Source organism: Synchiropus splendidus, chromosome 4 (assembly GCF_027744825.2).
Source record: "Synchiropus splendidus isolate RoL2022-P1 chromosome 4, RoL_Sspl_1.0, whole genome shotgun sequence".
Taxonomy (NCBI): Eukaryota; Metazoa; Chordata; class Actinopteri; order Syngnathiformes; family Callionymidae; genus Synchiropus; species Synchiropus splendidus.
The window spans coordinates 299,395-320,628 of record NC_071337.1 but is presented as its reverse complement, the minus strand read 5'-3'; the positions used below and the strand labels follow the sequence as shown (position 1 = coordinate 320,628).

The 21,234-nt window shown below is 43.9% G+C and overlaps 2 protein-coding genes across 5 annotated transcripts in view; one reads left to right on the top strand and one right to left on the bottom strand.

The window, feature by feature from the left end:
* The window catches only part of exoc4 (exocyst complex component 4), a 74,060-nt gene extending 58,836 nt beyond the window's left edge, over positions 1-15,224 (bottom strand). Inside the window, exons 1-8 of one of the 2 annotated variants that reach the window (XM_053863701.1) lie at positions 13,911-15,224; positions 12,925-13,103; positions 12,232-12,421; positions 11,557-11,751; positions 7,369-7,562; positions 5,558-5,667; positions 2,538-2,626; positions 2,317-2,471 (exon numbers count right to left, since the gene is read on the bottom strand). In XM_053863701.1, the coding sequence (XP_053719676.1) occupies positions 2,317-2,471; positions 2,538-2,626; positions 5,558-5,667; positions 7,369-7,562; positions 11,557-11,751; positions 12,232-12,421; positions 12,925-13,079 (1,088 nt within the window). In that variant the 5' untranslated portion in view covers positions 13,080-13,103; positions 13,911-15,224. The remainder of the gene's footprint in view (positions 1-2,316; positions 2,472-2,537; positions 2,627-5,557; positions 5,668-7,368; positions 7,563-11,556; positions 11,752-12,231; positions 12,422-12,924; positions 13,104-13,910) is intronic. The other variant, XM_053863702.1, reaches the window with a different exon arrangement.
* Positions 14,706-21,234, top strand: part of chchd3a (coiled-coil-helix-coiled-coil-helix domain containing 3a) — a 70,718-nt gene continuing 64,189 nt past the window's right edge. For 2 of the 3 annotated variants that reach the window (XM_053863707.1, XM_053863708.1), the window contains exons 1-2: positions 14,706-14,894; positions 16,773-17,457. In XM_053863707.1, the coding sequence (XP_053719682.1) occupies positions 14,814-14,894; positions 16,773-17,457 (766 nt within the window). In that variant the 5' untranslated portion in view covers positions 14,706-14,813. The remainder of the gene's footprint in view (positions 14,895-16,772; positions 17,458-21,234) is intronic. The other variant, XM_053863710.1, reaches the window with a different exon arrangement.

Sequence of the window (21,234 nt, the reverse complement as noted above, 5' to 3'; positions counted from 1 at the left end):
AGGAAAATGACTAGTCAAATAACCATTTTTCCATTAGGACTCATAAAACCCAAATTAAAAACACAACATAGCGAAAAGGAGCAAAGACCAAGTGTCAAGACAAGAGACAGACCCAGGTTGAGTTTTGTTGGTGTTGTCATCGCTGCATCACTGGGCGTCGGTCCTCACTTACGTCACTGTTTCTACGTACGGGTGCTTACATTAATTGCTCTCACTGAGATCTAAACATCACAACAGTCTGGCATGTGGAGTACATTCTGGGACCGCTCCCCTGCGCTGAAAAATACATGCCATAGGGCTGAATAAGACAATGCCCAGCATGGCCTTAGCATTTAACAACAGCACAACAGAGCGTGTTAGCGCATGCATCAGAACACAGGAACACACAAGTTATGTTTGCTCATCTACAGTGTGGCCTCAGTGAAACACAAACCAACGTAGAACAATCAAGCTGCAGTGAAAAATAGACCAGAGAAGATTTATCGAGGCAGAGCCGGCCGGAGAAAACCTCCCTGACAGAGTCGACGTTGCTCTTAAATAGTTCAGGATCAGTGGCCTGAGACCTGCGCGTCTCCAGCCCGCTCACTATATGCGTGTGTGGCTGCAGGAGGAAACGTGACTGCGGTGAAAATGGAGCAGAGCTCAACACTTGGTGCTGAATTGTTTCTCCTGGTTGGACTGCGTCTGCGATGCTGAGTTGCATTACAGACACATTTAATCCTGCCACTGTTTCAAAAGTGAATCAGGCAGAATTGTTGTCACATGTTAAGGAGTGAGAAGAAGCTGGTGACCAGAACACTGGTGCTGCACGTTACCTCAGTGTTTTGCATAAAGCCACATATACAATAGGTGTGTCTGCAGTTAATACAAATGGAGCCAGCACGATCAGATTAGCAAGATAGAAATAAATAATGCAACATCACCAAAGGGCAATGTACTGTTTATCTCCAGGTCAGAAGTGGCAAGGAACAGCGTTTCCCAGACTGTTGGGGGAGAAACATGGGTGTGTTGGGTGATCATTAGGGGTGGAGCCTTACTTATATTCATTTATTCATTATATCACTTATTCACCATTAACAAACAGGTGCCCAGGTTTTGTGTGATATGTAGTGGACTAGTGAACTAGAATGCTCGTCTCAGGCTGGCGGGTGAAGCCATGTCAGCTAATGTTTGCTGGCTTCTACCTTTGATAGTTTAGTACCTTTCGCACCAGAGCAGTCGGACTCTGCTGTGACGTCATGCAACACACACACACGCACGCACACGCACACTAATTCATATTTTCAAAAGCCAATAAGCCATAAAATGCACAACAAACGTCCTCGAAGCTCGCATCATCAGTGATTATTTAAACGAAGGCACAGCATATGTGTGATCCAGGGCATGAGGCAAAGTGGGCCAGAAAATGACTTTGATCTCCCCATAGACTTCCCTTCATTTTTTTCCGACCTTACAGTAGGTCCCATGGACCGACCTCGGGGGAATAGAGGCTTAGGCTCTCTATAGTTGTGATCACGGGTAGGGTGTGTTTTTGAACACTCTGTGTGTGTGTGTGTGTCTGTGTGTGTGTCTGTCTGTGTGGGTGGGTCTGTGTGTGTCTCTGTGTGTCTGTCTGTGTGTCTGTGTGTGTGTGTGTGTGTGTGCAGTGTTACTGAGCCTCGTGTGTTGCCATGTTGAGTGGATTCAAGTTAACAATTGTTGTTCATATTTGCCATTTGGGGCAAGGGCTCGGGTTGATTCCTATTTTTTTGCTTAAAGTTTGGCTGTGAAAAGAGGAGGGAAGTAAAGGAGATGGCAGTTTTACAGCAGGATGATTTCAATGGTATTTTTTTTGTTCCACAACTAATGCACTGCATTTAATCTCATCTGACATGAAAAAAATGCTAATGTGCCAAGAAATGTGTACTTGCAACTCAACTATAAATGAGGATGTTTTGGGCCACTCTGAGTCTTAATTTAAAACCAGAAAAGTGTGTGACTACTCCTGCTGATTCCATGGAAACTCTTGTTGCTGCCATTTGTTCTCAATTTTGGCTGTCACATCTTGCTAAAAGTGTATTTTCCAAAGAATATTTCTATCAAGCACAATTTCGGACTGGAAAAAGTGCTTTTTACATTTCATAAAAAAACACTTTTTGGGTGTGAATTCACTGTTCAAATTATTCCTGAAGCGCGTCATTTACCTTCTCTGAGCTTAGAGTTTGCTGAACAAGTAAGTCCACCTAATCCTTTCTCCATCTTTATCTCTCATCACAGAAGCATATTCCGAGACAATGAAGATAAAAAAGGGCCTTCTTCCAGGAGCCTGGACTGTACCTGGGCTGGCTCTCCTGAGCCAGACTCTCTCCCCTCTGGTAAGCATGGTCTGCGATCTGAGTCGTGGAGCGTTTAACAATCTGCTTCAGCTCAGGTTCCAGGCGCTCCATGATAGCATTTATTGTTTCTGGTATTTTCTTCAATTTGGCGAGAGCCTGATGGGAAACAAGACAGGAGATGAACCAGGAGTCCAGCGACAGTGCGGTTGTGTGTCCAAGAACCTTGATGAGGATCCCCATGAACTCAGCGCTGTTCTCCTCAGGATCCACCTCTGGAAGGTCTGACTGGCTCAAGTCGCGGACATCATCGGCTGCCGTGAAGAAAAAAACAATGTTTTTTTGGTCAGTTAACGGCAAACTCAAAAGGGACACCTACAGATATGCTGCTGCATGTGTGTCTTGTTTCATACCAACGTTTCCGTTCTGGACACTGGAGTTATTTTGTGGGTGAGCGATTCATTCCTCCGTTGGAGTGTGAAATTGAACTGAAAGTCTAACTGGACCGACACCATCATAAACTTTCAAACTTCAGATCTCAACCCAAGCTCTCGTGAGGTCACAAAAAGCATGTTGAAATATTAAACTACACGAAAATAAACAAGATAAATAAAATGAAATAAATTCATATGGACGCACCAGTACCATTTTTTTGCAAAACGAGAGGTGTTCGAGTGCTTGCATTTGTGTACTCACCGACCGAGCACTTGTGTCTTTGCACAAAAAGTTTCTCTGATTTGTTTTTTCTTTCCCCATACATATGGTGTGTTATTTATTTGTGTTATTAAAACGATCACTGCAGCTTCACGTGATGAAGACCGGAGGTTCGGTTGCCAGGCTAGCTCTTGGAGCAAACCTTGGCCCTTTCTGTCAGAAGCTGGTGTGTTCTTCCGATTCTGGGATTCCACCGGCACTCTGGTTTCTGCCCACAGTCCACTTACAGCTGCGAATGCATCTAATTCGGCAGTAAGTGGGTGTCCCATGCCTCTCACCCCATGTCACGGGGACAGACTCCAGCCCCGCAACGGACCACAATGGGGTATAAGCAGAATAAAGTCATGACATCGGACGGCTAAAAAAGGAGTGACTGAGAAGTGTGTTGGGAGTCGAAGTAGTACAAACTGCAACCTCCTTAACAGCAGGTTTGAATGAAACATTCAGCAGCTGAGGAGTATGAACAATCAAACAATGAGTTGGCAGCCGGTGAGGGGCTCTTCAGCGAAGACATGTAATCAAGGAAGGGGGAGAAAAAAATGAAAGCCACTCACTCCTGCTCTTGACGGACCATTCAGAATTGATATTTGCATTTGCAAAGGACGAAAACCAGTGAGTTGAAAGGACTACAAAGAGCCAAAACTCAATGTGATGACCTAAAACACCAAGAGGGGGAAAGCAAGAGAGCAGCCAAACAAAAATAGGCCACTGCTCATGCATTCTTCTGGGCACACCTGCACTTCTCCTCTTATCTGCCTCTCGAGGTCTGACTTTGCATCATTATCACCTAAATGGAGTGGCTCCAGCCGGTTATGCTCCGAATTCCATCCGCCAACAAACGCGCACTAACACAGGTAATGTTTATGGCAAATTAATGGGCTTTGGATGCTTTCACATTTTTGTTTTCCAACTGCCGCGCGGGCGATAATTATCACAATTACTTGCTACAAATGAGGTGTGCGAATGCCATTAGAGAAAATGGCAAACAAGATGGTACCTGGAAGTTCGCGGCTGTGGCCTCAGCGTGGCGGTTTTGGCATCCGCTTCTGGCAGATTATGAATAATGTCATCTGCATAATGTGGAAAATGCATCTCTGGCTACCTGCAGGCTATAATTCAAAGACTCTTAACGTTTTTCATCTTCTCAATTGGGAGGTTGGTGGAGGCAAATACGGCCAAGAGAAACAAAGCAAATGACCGATGAAAGTGAAGTTCATCACACGGCTGGTGACTTCACTTGGATGCTATTTTGTCACTGCACTACAACCCAAAACGCTTTTCACTCTCACTGCATCAGACGTCAGGCTTGAGCAGCTTCCGTGGCCTCGGTGGGGTCATTAGGGTCGAACGGTCGATGTGAGAGGACGGCCACAGGAAGTGCCCCACTTCAGTTCACGAGGCAGCCAATAATCAATGCCTACACCTGAACCGCTTCATACTTCGATACCAGCATGTGCAGATGAAAAGGACAGGGTCGACCAGAGAAGTGTGGGTGGAAGAAGAAGAAGCAGCAAGGCGAGCCAGTGGGACAGAGTTACAGCAGGATGAACTTTTTTCATTATCTTCTTGTTTGAGCTCTGCTATTCTCTGCCTGAAAGGAGTCTAGTGCTGACTCCACACCCCTTCAGCCAGCAGAGGATTCAGACGTTCCTCAGCACATTAGCCGTCTCTGTTAAAACAGCATTTCCACTGGCACTAATGAATGCTGCCCCCCTGCTGGGCTGATAGTGTTGCAGGGTGACTAATGGTGGAGACGGGTAGGGGCGCAAGGTGATTAGAAAGTTAGCACAGGAAATACACATCACATTCATAGTCATTTATCAGAGCTTGTGTTCAGCTGCTGTCCATAAGTCAAGTAATGACATGCAAATGAATGGAGGCCAGAGTCAAGCAAATGGCTTCATCATCAGAAATACCAGCATCAGAACAATACAGCTGTGGTCTCCAGCATCTTCACTCAAAGCCCTGGCATCAACATGCTACAACTTGACAAGAAGTAAGGCTCAAACTGGTCGTTTCAGAGGCTAAGAAGAAGGAGCTTCACAAATATTTTTAACAAGTTTAAAAGACTTTTGAGGGCTTGATCCCATTTCTCATGCCTAAACAATCTAATGGAGACTCTACTGCTTTTCATTTCTAAAATCATAATGCAACCTTTTTTTTTTTTTTTACTAACGTTAAGTTTCTCTCGCACACCCAAAAACTCACTTTTGGGCTGCAGCTGTTTTATATCTTTATCCAGTAGATTGTTGTGATTTATTTTATTTCTTAGCTGGAAACAGGCTTCCTTTATTAGCAACAACAGAAACTGCTGTGTTTATAGATATCATATGCTTTGATAAGTTCTTTTGTCATAAGGAATGATTTTGGCACGGCAATAAATCACTACAAACAGCTTGTATGTGGGCAAATATACAGCAAATCTGATTGTGACCATCTCAGTCATCAACGATTTTTCTGTCTCCATCAAACAGCTCTCAGATTTCTCTCCTGCATTTCCACTCCTGTCTGATAGGTGCTGAACAGCATACCAGTGCCGGAGCCACGCATGCCGAACTGTGATGAATCTAAGAGCTTGCGTGGGGTGGACAGGCTGCCGACATCCAACGCAGGAGCCGGAGACGTGTCTTTGATCGAGGAGCTGTGAAGAAAGAACAAACCAAGCATGTGAAATATTCCACTTTGTGTCTCCAAAAAAAAAATCATATTGAGACAAACAGACAGAAATGAAAATCCTGTCATCAAACATTTCATAGCTGTTCCATCCACGCTAAAAAGAAACAAAGCGTCGACTCGCCCTTCCCGCACAAAATCAATCTGTTGTTTAAACAAAAAGTGGTTTATCTCTGTGTGGAATTGCTGCTGCTGCTTTCCAATGAGCCATTTATCAAGCTTTAAGCCGGAGGTGGAATCCTTCCAGGGCCTTTAGGTGGGGAACAATAAACACAGCGTGCCTGCTAAGTGAGTAGGGTGTATGGAGGCAGGCTTGTTGTGAGAGGCAAACCAGTTTGGGGGGGCAAGCTTGTCAGCGGCTGACCCCCAGTGATAAATCACTGCAGCTCTCCAACCCACTGCCTTCATAATTACCGCACCTTACACACACACACACACACACACACACACACAAGCCTCACAGAAACACACGTGCTATATTGCATTAATACGGCGCAGAAGCGTCAGCAGCATGTTGGAAGTCTCCCAGGGTTACAAAGAAATATTGTACCAGCAGGAGAATAGTGTGGGGTCACTGAAGCTGCACTGAAATATTCACCCAATTTATCACTTAATTCCAGCTAACAACACCTGAAATTGTCTGGCGACATAAAGGGAACGTTTTCATTTTAGGCAGAGCAATCTCAGTAACAAGCTGTGAATTTCAACTGAAATCCTACTGTGTACCAACAGTTAGTCGTCTTTGAAGCCAGGTACTTCTCAGCTGAGGCTGGTTTAAAATAAAAACAAGGTTGGCTGTCACAAGCAAACATGGAGGCCATTGAACATGTATGATGCAGTTGCAGTTTCCATGGCACACCACGGGATCCGCTGGACGATTTGGCTTTGTCTCCTCTCAAAGCCATGTTAGAGAGGAGAAAGGCTTCGCAGAGCCACAGGATCGTAGCCGAGCAGCTCGTACTAATACTTTGGCACTGATTAGTCATTACTGTGGCTTTCAATAGATTCTTTTTTAAATTCCAATTAATTGCACTACAGCCATAGTTAACTCATGATTAATGGCAAAGCCCCCCACCAAAAGCTTCAGCAGCATTTATATTAACTCCAATCATCGTCAAATGCATCGTACTTGACGCGATCTCAGAAAATCTCTCCCAGTCATTCATTCAACGTGGGCCTGCTCAGCGAGGGGGCGTGGCTTGGAGGCCTCGCAGTATTCGCATGAACATTCCCATTACCCCAGTGAACAGTAGAGCGCCATGGCTGCAACTTATAAGGCAAGGGAGTATGGCCAAAAAAAGCACAGGACCAGTCTGAAGGACCAAATCTGGATTCAGAACCTCCTTCCGAGATTGATTGACAAGCCAAAATAAAAATTCTAAAGATTGATTCGAAACCTTATCTGATCCGACAATGTATCCGTATACCAAAGCTGCAGTCTCGAGGACAAAAACTAGCTTCCCTTTGCTTCTGGTGGGAAGGCGCCAGACCCTCCTGGGTTAGCTCATGCACCTTTACAGGCACAGCCTGCCATACCAGCTGGGAGGCATAGAGGGAGCCTCACCTCCATATGAGCAGGTGATGGCTTCCACTGAAAACAGCCAATGGACCGACAACGTCCGCACCAATCGATGAAGGCCAAACCACGGCAGCCCTCTCCCGTCCTTACCCTGGAAAGCGTGATGCATTCTTGTCCTTGTTCTTGAGCCCCAGGCGACTGGTGGACTTGATATAAAGGTGTCGGTGAAGCTCGTCGATGAGAACGAGGTGGATGTTGAGTTTCTTGGTTTTGAGTTCCAGACGCAGATCTCCCAGACCCTCCACTTGTAACAAGGGACCCTCTAAAGACTCCACAGCAGACACCTACAGACACACCAAGAAACAATTGATTCATCGATGGTGACCATTCGCCGTCGAGCTCAGTTGTTGGAGCCACTTGTCACTCATCAATCAGACGATTTATATACTGTGAAAGGACGAGCCTGGAAACCTCAAAGGGAGAAGAGCATTTGACATGTCGTGCGGGTGGGTGACACGGAGCCTGGATATTTTTGTTACCTTTACTCGCACACCCACAGTGGGCATCAAAACTGGTGAAAGAATGAAAGAATAAAGCTGTCACGTATTCTTCTTTCTCCAAACCTTCAGAGGCTCTGATTGAATCTGTTGCAGAGAATTTGAAATGAATGAGAAAATGTGTGGAGCGTGTCTCAAGGACAGATGATGTCGCTGACACACTTGGTTTCATGGCCCAGGGAGGCCAGCAGCTAATGGGAGGGACCCTGGGCCGGCGGGACAAGGGTCAAGTGTGTGTTGATGCAAATGAGAGGCACATTAGAGAGAAGATGAGCTAATGTGCTGCATGATAAGGCCACTTGTGTTTAACTGGGCGTCCCTGTGAGGCTTGCCATGCTGCATGTGTGCCTGTGTGTATATGATTATATGACTGGAAATCATTTAGCACTGGTGAGTCTCATTACCACTGGGCTGGGATGACACACAGAGGCGGCTTAACGTCGTTAGGGGCCAGGACTGTCAGTGTAACGAGGGATATCAAGTGATTTGATTGGGAGTAAAGGGTGAGAAAGATGGGGAAGAGGAGCGAGGTCTCTGCTGCCCCTCACTGCAGCGTCTCTCTCTCTCTCCTTCCATCTCATTTTTCTCCCTCCAAGTCCTTCCTTATCTTTGCTTTCTTTCCCTTCACGACCCCAATTTCTCTATCAATTGCTTTCTTCCCTCGTGCGCCACATGTCCTTTACGTTGTCTTCCATTTTCAACCCTTCCATCTTGTTCTATCCTCTGGCTGCATCCCTGTCTGTTATTTTATCTGTCTTTCATCCATGGAATAACTTTACACAACCCAAAAAGAGCAAAAAAAAACGTAAAGATTCCAGATGCTGGAGTCTATATGTCGGCTTTGATCCAGACAGACTAGATCTTCAAAGAAAAACAGAAGGTAAGGGAAGCTCCTCCACTGGAGCGTGACCTTAAATGATTATTTAAAGTAGATGACGCTTGAATGATTTATTCACAAAACAGCGAAGAGAATCCCGAAATCAAAAGCACAGCGACGTGCGGTTCAACACTGACAAAATGTCCCTTCGAGTGCTTCTTGACATTCTCACAAAACTACTCTGTCCTGATCTGCTTAAGTGCATTTGAAGTTGGGCAAAAAGCATCAGTGTGTCCACCTGACTTTGAATCATCCACTGTCTGAAGTGACTGACTGAGCACAGGTTCTATTCGCTCCTTTTCTTTCCACCTCCGTGAAAGGGATCCTTCACGGTCCTTTGGGCACACTATCATCCTCTTCAGATAACCCAATTCCAGCAAACTAATTATTAGCAGCGTCTAGAGGAATATGTGTAGGAGTGACAGAGAGCGCCGGAGATCAGTGAGGAAAGGAACATGGAGATCACAGAGCCAGGTCGTTTAGTCCTCCGTGGCGTTCCTCTCCTCTCCTGCTGAGCAAATGGACAAAAAAAACAACACACACATCAAAAGAACAAGAGTGCAAACACAGCTACACACCTGCAACTCCCACAATGCACTTGATGGCATGTTTGAAGGTAAAGAGTTGCATCCGCTGGACTGGAAAATTCGATAAATGGATTTTTTTTTGCAAGGATGAGAGGAGGCAGACAACCAAATAGATAGCATTTTTATTCAGCATTTTCTGACACAGCAGGAGTCCCCCAAACACCTCGGCAGGATTGTCCAGACAACATTTGCACTCTGTTGTACGAGACACATCTATTCATCTACCGTGTGGCGCGGCGACATGCGAAATCTGCTGAGGCAGAGAAATGCTCAAGGTTAAAAAAGAGCAGAGCGCTCTCAATATTTGGCCAAAAGCTCATCTGCATCTCTGGCATTACAGTCTGATAAAGTTCTCTCTGTTGACGCCAGAGGAGACCTTTTCAAGACACCAAGCACCACAAACTCAAATCACCACCTGTACAAACAAGATACACCAAAGACAGACTCAGAATGCAGAACAAAACCGACGGGAAGATGATGCTGCACCTGCAGAATACCAGATGCAAACATTGCAACACAAAAAAATCCGGCACACCGACCAAAACGCCACAGGAAAATTGTTGCCGCTGGCCAATCAGAAGTGGGTGGACTCCACACACCAGCACACCTCCATCCTGTCTCACATGCTGCTGAGGGTGTTGGTGTAATTATTCCTTTTAATGAGCCAACCTCATATACAACACACCAACAACTACAAGACAAAGACACTGGGCAAGTAGAAAGGAAGGATTCAGGTCATAAAAAAGCTGTTCCAAAAGTGAAAGAAGTATTTCCAGTGTGTGCAGTGTGTAACTGGATAATAGGAGCATTGAAGTAGAAGAAAAGGATAGTTTGTTAAATAGCTGACATCAGACATATTTACAACTTCGTAGATCAAGTGGACGGATTCAGAGCCGTCTTGAATTCGAAACCTAAATGGCCAAAATATCCATGAATCAGGACACCACTTATGATTGTGCACATGAAATCATTTGAGCCCTGAGTCCACTATTAAGTTCTATTAAAGCATTAAAGTAATACTTGTGTTATACACTGTTTAACTGGAAAGGAAGGGAGTGCATCTCTTTAGCAATGATGGCAACAGTAATTCACCATGGTTTTGAGAACCAAAAAATATTTCGTAAATAGAGTAGTGAGTCCAACATCAAGCAGTGCACAGCATAGGATACAAAGCTGTTGGAACAGTAGACAACAGAATGTTGAAGATGCCAAATTGAACGGAGAGTTTCGATAAAGGAAAAGCAAGTGTGTTCTGCAAAGCCCAGTCCTTGGACCAGTAGGGCTGGACTTTTTTGGAAAGACAAAAAAAAAAAAAAGAAAAAAAAAAGATCAGAATGGATTTTACTGTGCATGACCCGATTTAGAGTCATGAAATCCTTGAATCAGTCATTTAATAAGTCTCACTGTACAACGTGTAGCTTGAACCAGAATGGGAACAGTTACCGGTTGGACAGAAATAGACAATCTCTAAATGTTGACATTTTTTTTCTTTCCAAATCATCATATCAAACATCTCCCTCACAACAAAAATGAATATGAAAGTGAAAGTCATTCAATTGATCTTAGGTACTTTAACTGACCCTTCCAAATGAAATGCCCCCCAAATAAGACTATTTTGCTCTCCTATTTGCCTCCTTAATAACAGCACAGACAGTATCAGGAGATTATACAGTAGAGCACTCATTTAAGACTTGCTTGTAAAAACAAAACCACTGAAACTACCTTGTCCAAGTGATCGAGACAAACACAGCAGGTTGTTCACAGAACCGGAATAGACTGCTACCAGAAATTCTCCAAACCTTTCTATCAAACATTGAAAATTGAAGTGACAGACATGAATAATTAGTCACAATAATAGGAGTGAAAATGGAGGACTCACGAGCCAATTGTAATCAAGTTGTCTGAGACACAAAAACGTCGAATCCTCAAGTCAGAATACTTACTTCAAAGACCAGTTAGAGGAGTGACTGAGCATGAAGGACACGACACAAGTGCTGGAGGAAGCCAAAAGTAAGGCATTCAAGAAAATAAAAATAAAAAATGTAATTCAGCACATTAACGATGAGTTGCTGAGCCTCTTCTGAGGTTCTGGGCAGGATCTGTTATGTTGGGTTGTTGGAGTAAAACAAATATTCACGTGAGGAAACATTATTGGCTGCTCTGCTGTTGAGAAGCTTCCTTTTAGCAACACGTGGGATTCATTTGCCATCAATCACGAGTTAAGCTTTAGTGCAACGACATCAAAGGTTTATAAATCTCATTGTAAAAAAACTTTGATACTAATGCGTAATGGGCATTTACAGTATGTGCTACTTACCAGCATGTCTGTAGCATGGAGGTAATGCTTGCTGGCCATGTAGGTCTCCAGTTTCTGAGGAACTTGTTTGATGCTCTCGATTTCATCCAGTAGCTGCAGCACATGCTTGTGCTCGATGCCTTCTATCCACAACTTCCTCAGCTCATCTCTTTTGCAGTGAAGCAGCATTTTACATGACAGAAGGTTTTCCTTGACCTGTGGAAGTACATTCAAGAGAGAGATAGTAGGAGTAAGTTCTGTTCAGGTGATTTGTTTTTGTCGCTCCAAACGCTTGGTGGTTGATATCTTAGATTAGTAGAAACAGGTCGAGAGTGAGGGGCACGATGCATCGGCCGTTTTTGTTGTCCTTGCCCCTCTTTTTAATCATAACATGGCGTATCAAAAAAGGCAGGCAGTTTGTAAGCTTGTACTAAATTGAACTTGATGAAGAGTATGTGACAGTCGAGTAACACGGAAAAACAATTAATTCTGATGCATTTGGGAGCAGCTGCCTGCCCAGCTTACTGTGCACCCAAAGACGTTGAATCCGCAGACATGTTCATGTACTAGTACTCAGGTCAGATCACACACTTCCAGGGTATTAGCTCCAGAAAGAACGACTGACTGAAGCGAGCGTGGGTTTCCATATACTTTAGCTGGGATTGGATAGATTGGTCGCTTTTTTATGTATTCTACCTGCTTGATCTTGTTTCTGGAGCTGGTGATGCGCTCTGTGATGCTTTGGTATGTCTTGATCGCAGTGGTGAGTTCTGCATAATGCTGAACAATCAGCTCGTCCAAGCCACGATCACACGTCTCAAAGGCGTCTTCCAGACGGCCCTTCTCCGTCTCTCTGTCCTGTACGTCGTCGCTGCTGGACAGGGTCCTGCATACGGACCAATGCAGAAGCAAAACGAAAGCCGCTATTAAATGGACAACCTGAATTTCATGTCTAACTAGCGTGGGTGCAAAACTACTTGTCAAAACAATTAAAAGATCAGAACTCATTTAGTCACTGGAATATGTAAAGCTCTTTAACTTATGTGGATTACATTCCATTGTGTCGAAAGCATCCCACGCTATTATAAATCGCAAGTCAATTGAAATACAATGTATCACTCACTAAAATCATCGGTGCGACGACACCGCAAACACGATTATTGGCAAAAAATGGCAGACGGTAATCAGTGAAGCAAATGTCGAATTTAGGAGAAGCAATAGATGACGACATCAAACGTATTATGGTATTATAGTATAGTACAGTAAACCGGAAAGAAGACGCCAAGTTAGCTTTAGCATGAAACTGTCAATCTTTCATGGAGTGACAAGACCAGCGTTTCAGGGAGTAACACAATTTTAACAACATATATAGACAACTAGAACGCTCACCTAATGACGGAGATGAGGAGACCAGAGGGGTCTTTGTTTTTGTTTACCGCACTTCTGTATCGCCCAGCGTCTGCTGCCATTTTTCCAGCCGCAGCGCCCAAACAGGAAACAGTTGACCGCAAGGGATGGTGGGAAATGTAGTGGATCCGCGCCATTATTCATTTGAGTTCCACTTTAAGCTAAACAGAAATGCAACATGCAATTGTTGAATTCAAAATAGTTCGCTACACAGATTTGATCTATTGTGTTATATTTATTTATATATTTATAGCGTACCTCTTATAACGTAAGCAAAAGCACATTGGGAGTGTTCTCTCAATAAGTGTAAAATCATTTTGTAGTCTTTGTTTTTTATTACTATTATTGTAATAATAATAATATTTATTATTATTATTATTACTAATATATTATTATTGTGGATAATAGTAATAATTATTACGCAACAACAACAATCATAATTATTATGATTGTTGTTGTTGTTGTTGTTGTTGTAGTTTTAGTCATAATTTATTTCAGATTTTAAAGATATTTCACTTGATTTGGGTTTCTATGCGAGAACTAATTTGTTCCCAGCAAATCTCGAAGGTATAAAACAGACCTCATGCAGACGGTACAAGGAGTTACTTGGCTGTCTGTCTGTCTTCGATTGTGCATGTGGGTCACAAAGTTAATAGCCTTGACCATTTAAAACTCATAGTGTTTGATTTGGAAAGGCTCTCCTGTGCTGTATCTCCGACAATCTTTGCAGCAGCAATGAGAAAAGGTGATGGCATTGATTGTGTAGAAAAGAGGTCGATTCCCAGTGGCCTTGGCCCTGATTGATGTGCTGGTGCAATGACGAGATAACATTGTGGGTGATCTTGGTGTCCCAGCAAATACATTGGAAAAGAGCAACAATAATGGTGTCATTGCGGCTGCTGTTGTTTTCCATTGAAAAGAAAAGAGCGTTGCTCCTAAGGTCCAGGTTCAATTTTGTGTTTTCTCACCTTGTCTTCAGCCTCTGTGCCATCAGTCCATGTGATCTAATGGATTTTGTTTTCACCCAAGAGGGCCAAAGATGACTTCCAGCTTGGCATGTGTGAACACAGAATGATTGATGTGACTGAGAGGTGTGTGGATGAAAAACAAGGGCACAAAGGTAGGACATGACTGTTTGATCGGTTTACTCAATAGATCTAAGTGCAAAATCTTTATCATCCATCAGGCCAAGTGATCAAGGGCGCCACATACCTTGCATTAATGCGCAGCGTGAAGCCAATGCGTGTATGGTCACTATACACTTTATGACTAGATAAATATCAGAGTGCAATAAAGAAATAACTATGTGCAATAAAATATTAACGTTTACATCCACTTTCTGTTAGTAGGCTCTTTTTACTGCTGCTACTTGTGTATATATTATTTATGAGTACCTACTTGTTGTTTTCTGCTTTGCTTGATTGTTTTTGATATATTCTTTTTTACATTGTTTGCACCAAGGGAGTAGCGCTCAAATCTGGTTGCACACTCTACAGGGACAATAAAGGCTATTCTATTCACATATGTCAACTGCTGAATGTACATTTGTGTCATTCAAATGTGTTTAGATGCATATTGCAATTCTGAGACGCGCTCCAGTCCACTGTGACTCCGTCGTGCGAATGAATGGTTGAGAATGAAAGTTACCGTCCAAATAAAAACGCATGCAAACTTGGAGGTGGGTTTTCTCAAATGCACCAATAGAAACGGCCGTTGTTTGTTCTTGTCCAATCGCGAAGCCGTGTTTTGTCCACTACGTCATGCTAAGGAAGTGTTGATGTTGTCCGGCAGCTAACGGAGATTCACATGAGTGACTGACTCCTCGTCTTCGGTCTGTTCATGTCGTAAATTTTCACTTCATTGGTGTTCAAATGGGAGGTAACAGCAGCACCCGGCGTGTGTCTTTTGAGTCAGACGAGAACGACAATGTCATGGTGGTGAAGGGCGTCCGGGTGAGTGTGTAGACTAGCTGTCAAACTCATGGCTGCTCACGCCTGCTGCCGAAGGACGAAGTGGTTCTCCTTCAAGTGCGACAGTCCTTTTCTTTGGCTTCGACAGCCGCCTTTATCCTTGCATTTACCTGTCGACCATGAAACTTTGCTCGAAAGTCCTTGAATGGACATGACGTCAGCGCCCGTGTGTTTCTCCAAGTGGCCTGTAGTTCAGCAACGTCGTTAAACTCATCACGAGTAAGTCTCTCTGGCAACTTTCCCAGTCGCGATTTAGGTGACTGAAATCATGTAAAGAAAACTTAGTGAAGGCATTTAAACCCCCTCAACATATTCGTGTGCCGTCAAACGGATTTAGAAACGTGTAATTCCCTTGCTCTTCCTGATTCCTGCTGGAAGCCAGACACTGCAGCTGGATTACAAATAAACACTTTAAACCTATTAAAGACTTGGCTCGGGAGTAAAAGTCACACAAACAACACAACAGCACAAATCCAGTCACAGCCGCTCTGATGGCCTGATGGCTTCTCCAGATATGTATGATTGTGTTCTTTTTTTCTTTCTGGGGTTCCTGGTGAACCTGAGAAAATGGAGTTCCTGCACGGTCGTATGCACGTGAATTTCAAACACAAGAAGTATTATCATTATGTCTGTGACCAACCCCATCATGTAAGGCTCGTGTGATCAAAGAAACATTATTTTAATCTATATTGCCATGTGAGCTTCAGCGCTGGAACATTGGCTGAGGCTTGTGGCAACGTACCCTGTTTGTGCTACGTCATGAGGATGACGTCTGTGTGGGAATCCATGAGCTGGTTGGACAGTAGGAGAAGCCAAGATGGCAGCCATTGTTTTGTCATGTAACTGCAGCCATTTACATGCACCATTTTTATCATCCAAGGTACTCCTGATAGAACAGCAATGGTTTGAGGACGTTCCTTACTTTGGCTTAGTCTAGACGAAATCAAATAAACTTGTTGTAGAGTCTGTGCCAAGCAAATGTTGCGCTACACAGGCCCACAGTCCAGCTTTAAATACGGAAGGATGTCATCAACAGAAAGTAAATCGTCTCAAAATAAGACAAGTCACCTGTTTTCTCACCATAACCTGAAACGAGATGGGCCTGGATACAATTTCTGATGAATGTAGGTGGCATCCTTTGAAAGGATTTGCCTTTTACCGTTTCTCTTTGTAAACTGCATTGTGTCTTATCTTTTGTTTTGGCACTTAATGAGTCGCAAGGGTTGTCATGGCGTCATATGAATTGATAATTGCATTCCTTTTTCATGCAGTCATTGTGAATGGAAATTGGAGAATACCATGCATCTGATAAAGTTCTCTGTATACGTGTGCACAAAGTATGATTGTAAGTGCGATTTGGAAAATAAATCCAAGTGTGCTCTTTGTGGTCAAAATCTGAAGCAATAACTTTAGCGTTTAAACAGGAGTATCTTCTATCAAGTCCATCCAAGCTATCATTTTTTTCATCCTCAGCTTTGATCAGAAGTGCATGCAGTGAATGAGGCCTGATGGCTCATTGTTCATTTGAATGCTGCGAGCGGAGGCGTCCTTCATCCGATGCATTCTTGACTATTTCCATTTTTCAAACCTTGGTGACAGATGTTGAGCCTTTTCACAGCCTATTGCTCTGCAAACATCTCAGGATGATTTATTGGCTTGAAGCAAAGAGTAGTCGCCGACAGGCGGGAAGGTTTAGATTTAAAGAAACAAGCATTTCCCATTAACAGCGCTCTCCCACACTGCGGGTGTGTAATTCAGCACTGCAGATGGATTGTTCGGCTCTTACGGACCCGAAGCATGTTAATCATTTTAACTTTATGCTTTGAATACCTTACACTTTCTGCTTTCTCTTCCCTGCAGCTCTCTGAAAATGTCATCAATCGCATGAGAGAACCGACAGCTCCTCTGAAACCCAAGCAGGAACCGGCTCACCCTCTCTCCCCTCTACTTCAAAAGCCCCCTCCGTCCGACCCAAAAGTCTCCCTGCCACACTCTAAAGTAGAGACAGTGACCCACCCACCACTTGCATCTCCTCCTCCTCCTCCTCCTCAGCCTCAGCCAGAACAGGTACCAGCACCCACAGTGATTGACATAGTGCTCCCCATCCCACCACCCTCTGCTCCTGCTTCCCCCCCTGCTTCTGCTGCTTTTGAGCCAGACAATGTTTCTGCCTGCGCCTCAGCTTCTGCTTCCCCCAATGATCCCATCGCTCCAACTGTTCCACCCACTCCACCAGCTACGCTTGCTCCTCCTGTTCCAGATGTGTCCTCATCTGCTCCATCTATGTTACCTGTCACCATTGAACCCATCCTTTCTCCTGTACCTCATCCCTCCCCCCATCCTGCTGAGCCTGCCACGCCACCGCCTCGCCCCGCTTCAGGGGACACCCTGTCCCAGCAGCATGTTGAGCCGCCATCTATCCCCCCCCTGCTTGAAACCATTGCTCCTTGTGAACCTGTGACCCCTCCGTCTCAGCCCTCGGTGGAGACGGTGTCTCCTGCTCCTGTCCCTGAACCAAGTCCAGTCCCTCCTGCTGCATCAGCTGGTGAGTTCCATTCCATGCCCACGTCAGGTGCAGTGGTGGAAACAGTGACACCAGGAACAGAAGTGAGACAGTACAGATGACCCTGACAAACCCCTTACAACACCATATCCTCCAACTCCCATAAGTGGGCCAGAAATTTGCTAGACACGATCATCTGTGCTGTTTTCCTTGCGTACTTTGTGTCACTGCCATCCCGACTTCATTCTTCATTTTGGTACTTGTTTATGTCTATATTTTCTAATATGCCTGTTTATTCGTAGTTGGACTCGGTGGTCTTCAAGTCTAGCTAGGCAACGATACTGCGTGTCAAGGAAGATGCTGTTTCACGTTGTTTCATTTTTCATTCATAAATGGAACTTCAATGAACATTTTAAAGCAATTTTACTCCAAATGAAACATTTCTTTCCATACAAAGATGAGCCTTGTGAATCAGTGCGGTGTAAGTACCGAACTGGTTCGGCAGGTCCGGTCAGCTCAGGGGGCGACCACTGACAACGTAGCTTGGCAGCTCCAATCGGCTTGGGGCACCACTGGTGATGACTTCGAATTTCGATTTTATGAACTCTCCAAACTGGATTCATGTCAAATCTCCAGTGAATCGTCAGCATCAGCACTACTAGCACAGACTGAAACAAAAAGGAAAATGCTTGTCAAACGTGAAGAATTTGTAGTCAGCCGTTGGGGCTTCCTGTGACAGCGGCCACAGCAGACGGAGACGGTCATTACTGATCTCTGTCTGCTGACCATATTATTGACTAACCTTTATATTATGAAAGTGAGATTTCTTTCTGAACAAAGTCGCCTGAATGTTGTTTGCATTGAATATTATGGGATTTTTTTTTGTGGGGGGGCAGGGGTTGGTTAATTAGAAGTCAGTGTTGTTAGAGACTTGGGGATTTATGATGTCCAGCTAATTTAAATTGTGTTTATTGTGCTTACTCTAATCCACCTAAAGCCACCGTATATATATTCTCTTAAGCCTTTTCTGTCTGACTTTAATTAATATTCATTTCAACAGTAGAAGCATTTGCCATATTTTTCATCGCCATGCTTATAGGTTTGTACGTTTCCCATTCATGTCAGTTCTTTTTTTCTCATGCAGTGAAACTCTTTCGAGTTTATTTGTTAGACAATAAACATCTATTTCACTTACATGAAGAGCATGTGTTTTAGGATGCTCTCTCTGTTGGAAGTGCAGACATCTTGACTGTTTAAACCAAGACCCTGTCAAGAGTTCTGAAGTTCTGAAGCTGGTTGGAACAGGATCCACACCAGAGTTTGAGAGGAGTGGGCGTGGGGTCCTCTGAGCGTGTAGGCCGTTTCCCACCATCCTTGACTGTGTTCAATCAGTCAGCTAATTAAAAACGGCCAACTTCTGCCACGCCACACTGACTCTGGTGATTAAAACGACACCTCTGCACTCTCACACGACAAACCAACAGCAGCGGATGATGGCTGGAAATTTGTATTCGCTCACTCTTTAATTGCACACCATTTTCACCTCAGCACTGACTTGAATGGTGATCATGATGTTTGTGCACTTAATTGAATATATTCACATTTATTTGAAGGAAACGATCATTGTGGGTTTTTCACTAATCTGTGAGGACTTTCAGAGCACAGGTTGATTGTTCCCCATCTTGAGTTCATTGTTCGCTCTAATTGGTTTTCAGATGAAAAGATAATTACAACAATGGCTCACTTAATTCTCTGTTTTGGAGCGTTTCGTTTGGAGCCCTTTAGAGTTGTCAGAATAGTGCTTTTTTTGTATCTACTTTTCATTTTTAAAGCACGTTGAATTGGTCTCTTTTATTGTGGAGGACACCAAACTGTCATTACAGATGCAGTGGAGAACCTTTTTGCGACGGGAAACAACATCTGAAATAAAACAATAAAAACACTTATATTTGCAGCTGTAGAGTTTGACAATATTTAGTCTGTGAAAATCGCAAACACTGCTGTAACTTAGTTACAAATGAGTGTATGAATCACCTCAAAATCAAAGGTTTTTGTCTCTTATCTGACTCCCATTAATGATAAAACAAGGACATCAACAGGATTGAAACTTGAAATATTCGTCCATAACATCTGCATCGTCACATTTTAGCCCTTGAAAACACGTGGCACTCGGATTGCTTCCAAAACTCTGGGGTATTGAAGTCGACTGTGGTCCTTAGAGAGTTCTTTCTAATTCCAAACAAGCACTGAAGGTTCTCATCAGTGGAGACAACGAGGTGTCACCTCATTAGATATTGACCGAAGCCTGATGAATTGCAAGACATTGATGCTCAGCAGATAAAAGGGCCCTGGGTATCCTTCCATGACACGCACCTGAATGTACCTCGTTCTCCTCTCTGTCTCCTCGGAAGGTTGGAGCTAGTTTTCTGGTTGTTTTCAGACTCGTCTCATCATCAACATTGACTTCCTTCTCGTCTTCTTTCTTTGTTCTGCATTTCCCGTCGGCAACAAATCAACCTTCTTTTGGAGGAGTTCAAGTCTCCTGCGGTCTTGTTCACGTCTGTGAAAGAGCTGGGCCCAGACACAAAGTTGACTGTTTTTGTGAGAGCTGCATAAGGGGTTTTATTTATAGCTGCTGACATCCAGACCAGTTCAGTCAAGCGAGCTTCCAAACGTGTCCCCCCTCGCGTTTGCATCTGCATGTGAAGCTCCTCATGCACCCACCTGGGAGGAGGCCGCGGGCAGACCCAGAAGAGCTGGGGTCTGTCAATTATTTTCTTAGCTACTCAAATTTTCTTGAGGGCAGCGCCACTGACCATTTCTGCTGATGGCTGATGTCGTCCGATACGTTTAACCTTTTCATTTACAGCCGAAAAATGGTAGAACCCGTCTGTTGCAACTCACTGCTGATGTCTGGCATGTAATGCATACCGAAAAATGTAAATATAACATTCAGCAGTTTGCTTGTTTTCTGGCCAACACGTTTTTTTTTTTTTTTTTGTTGTTGTTAGATACAGCAACTGAAGTGTTTTTGCTAGACTCAAAGGAAAAAGATTCCTTGATACCTTCTGTAGCTCAGATTGAAAAAAAATCACATGTTCACGTGCACACCTGTATGTTCAACAGCAATGCTTTAATGCTGTAAATAGTTTTGCAAAATCCCCTTGTCGCTGCACAATGACATCATCGGAAGATGATGCCCAGTGAACAAACATCTCATCTCAATGTTTTGTCTACATTTCTGGGTATGTATTTTATCAACCGTAAGTTGTGTGAGACGAGTTCTGCTGTTTTTTGACTGTAAAGGCCCAGTAGCCCCGCCCTCGAAAAAAATTTCAGCAGCCCAGAAAATACTTTCCAGACACCAGAGGTGGTTTCTGGAGAAGATAGTCTTCCTTGCTCCAGCTCTCTGAGTTCTGGAGACTGGATGGATGTTTCATATGTTATTTAATGTATTAAAATATGTGTTAGAAAAGTCCACGTCGCAGCCCTGCGAAATATAATGCCCACCTGTATACTGTGAGGTTGACAGGAAGTTTTCCATCGCACTCTGATTCCAGGAGATTACCCCACATCCTGACGGCATTTCCCAACTTTTCTTAACTTTCATATTAAGAATGGAACGGCACGTGGCCATGTGTCTTCAGAAACAAATAATTGCTTGGCATTTTCAAGACGAAAACCCAAATCTCTCCTCGCCCAGCTCCAACTCATCCTTAGATTCCTTTGTGTCGAGTGAATGTCATAACCGTGGGATGCCGTGTGTTTATGCTGGCTTCCTAAAGGACATGTAACCTCTGGGGGCAAATGAGAGGCTCG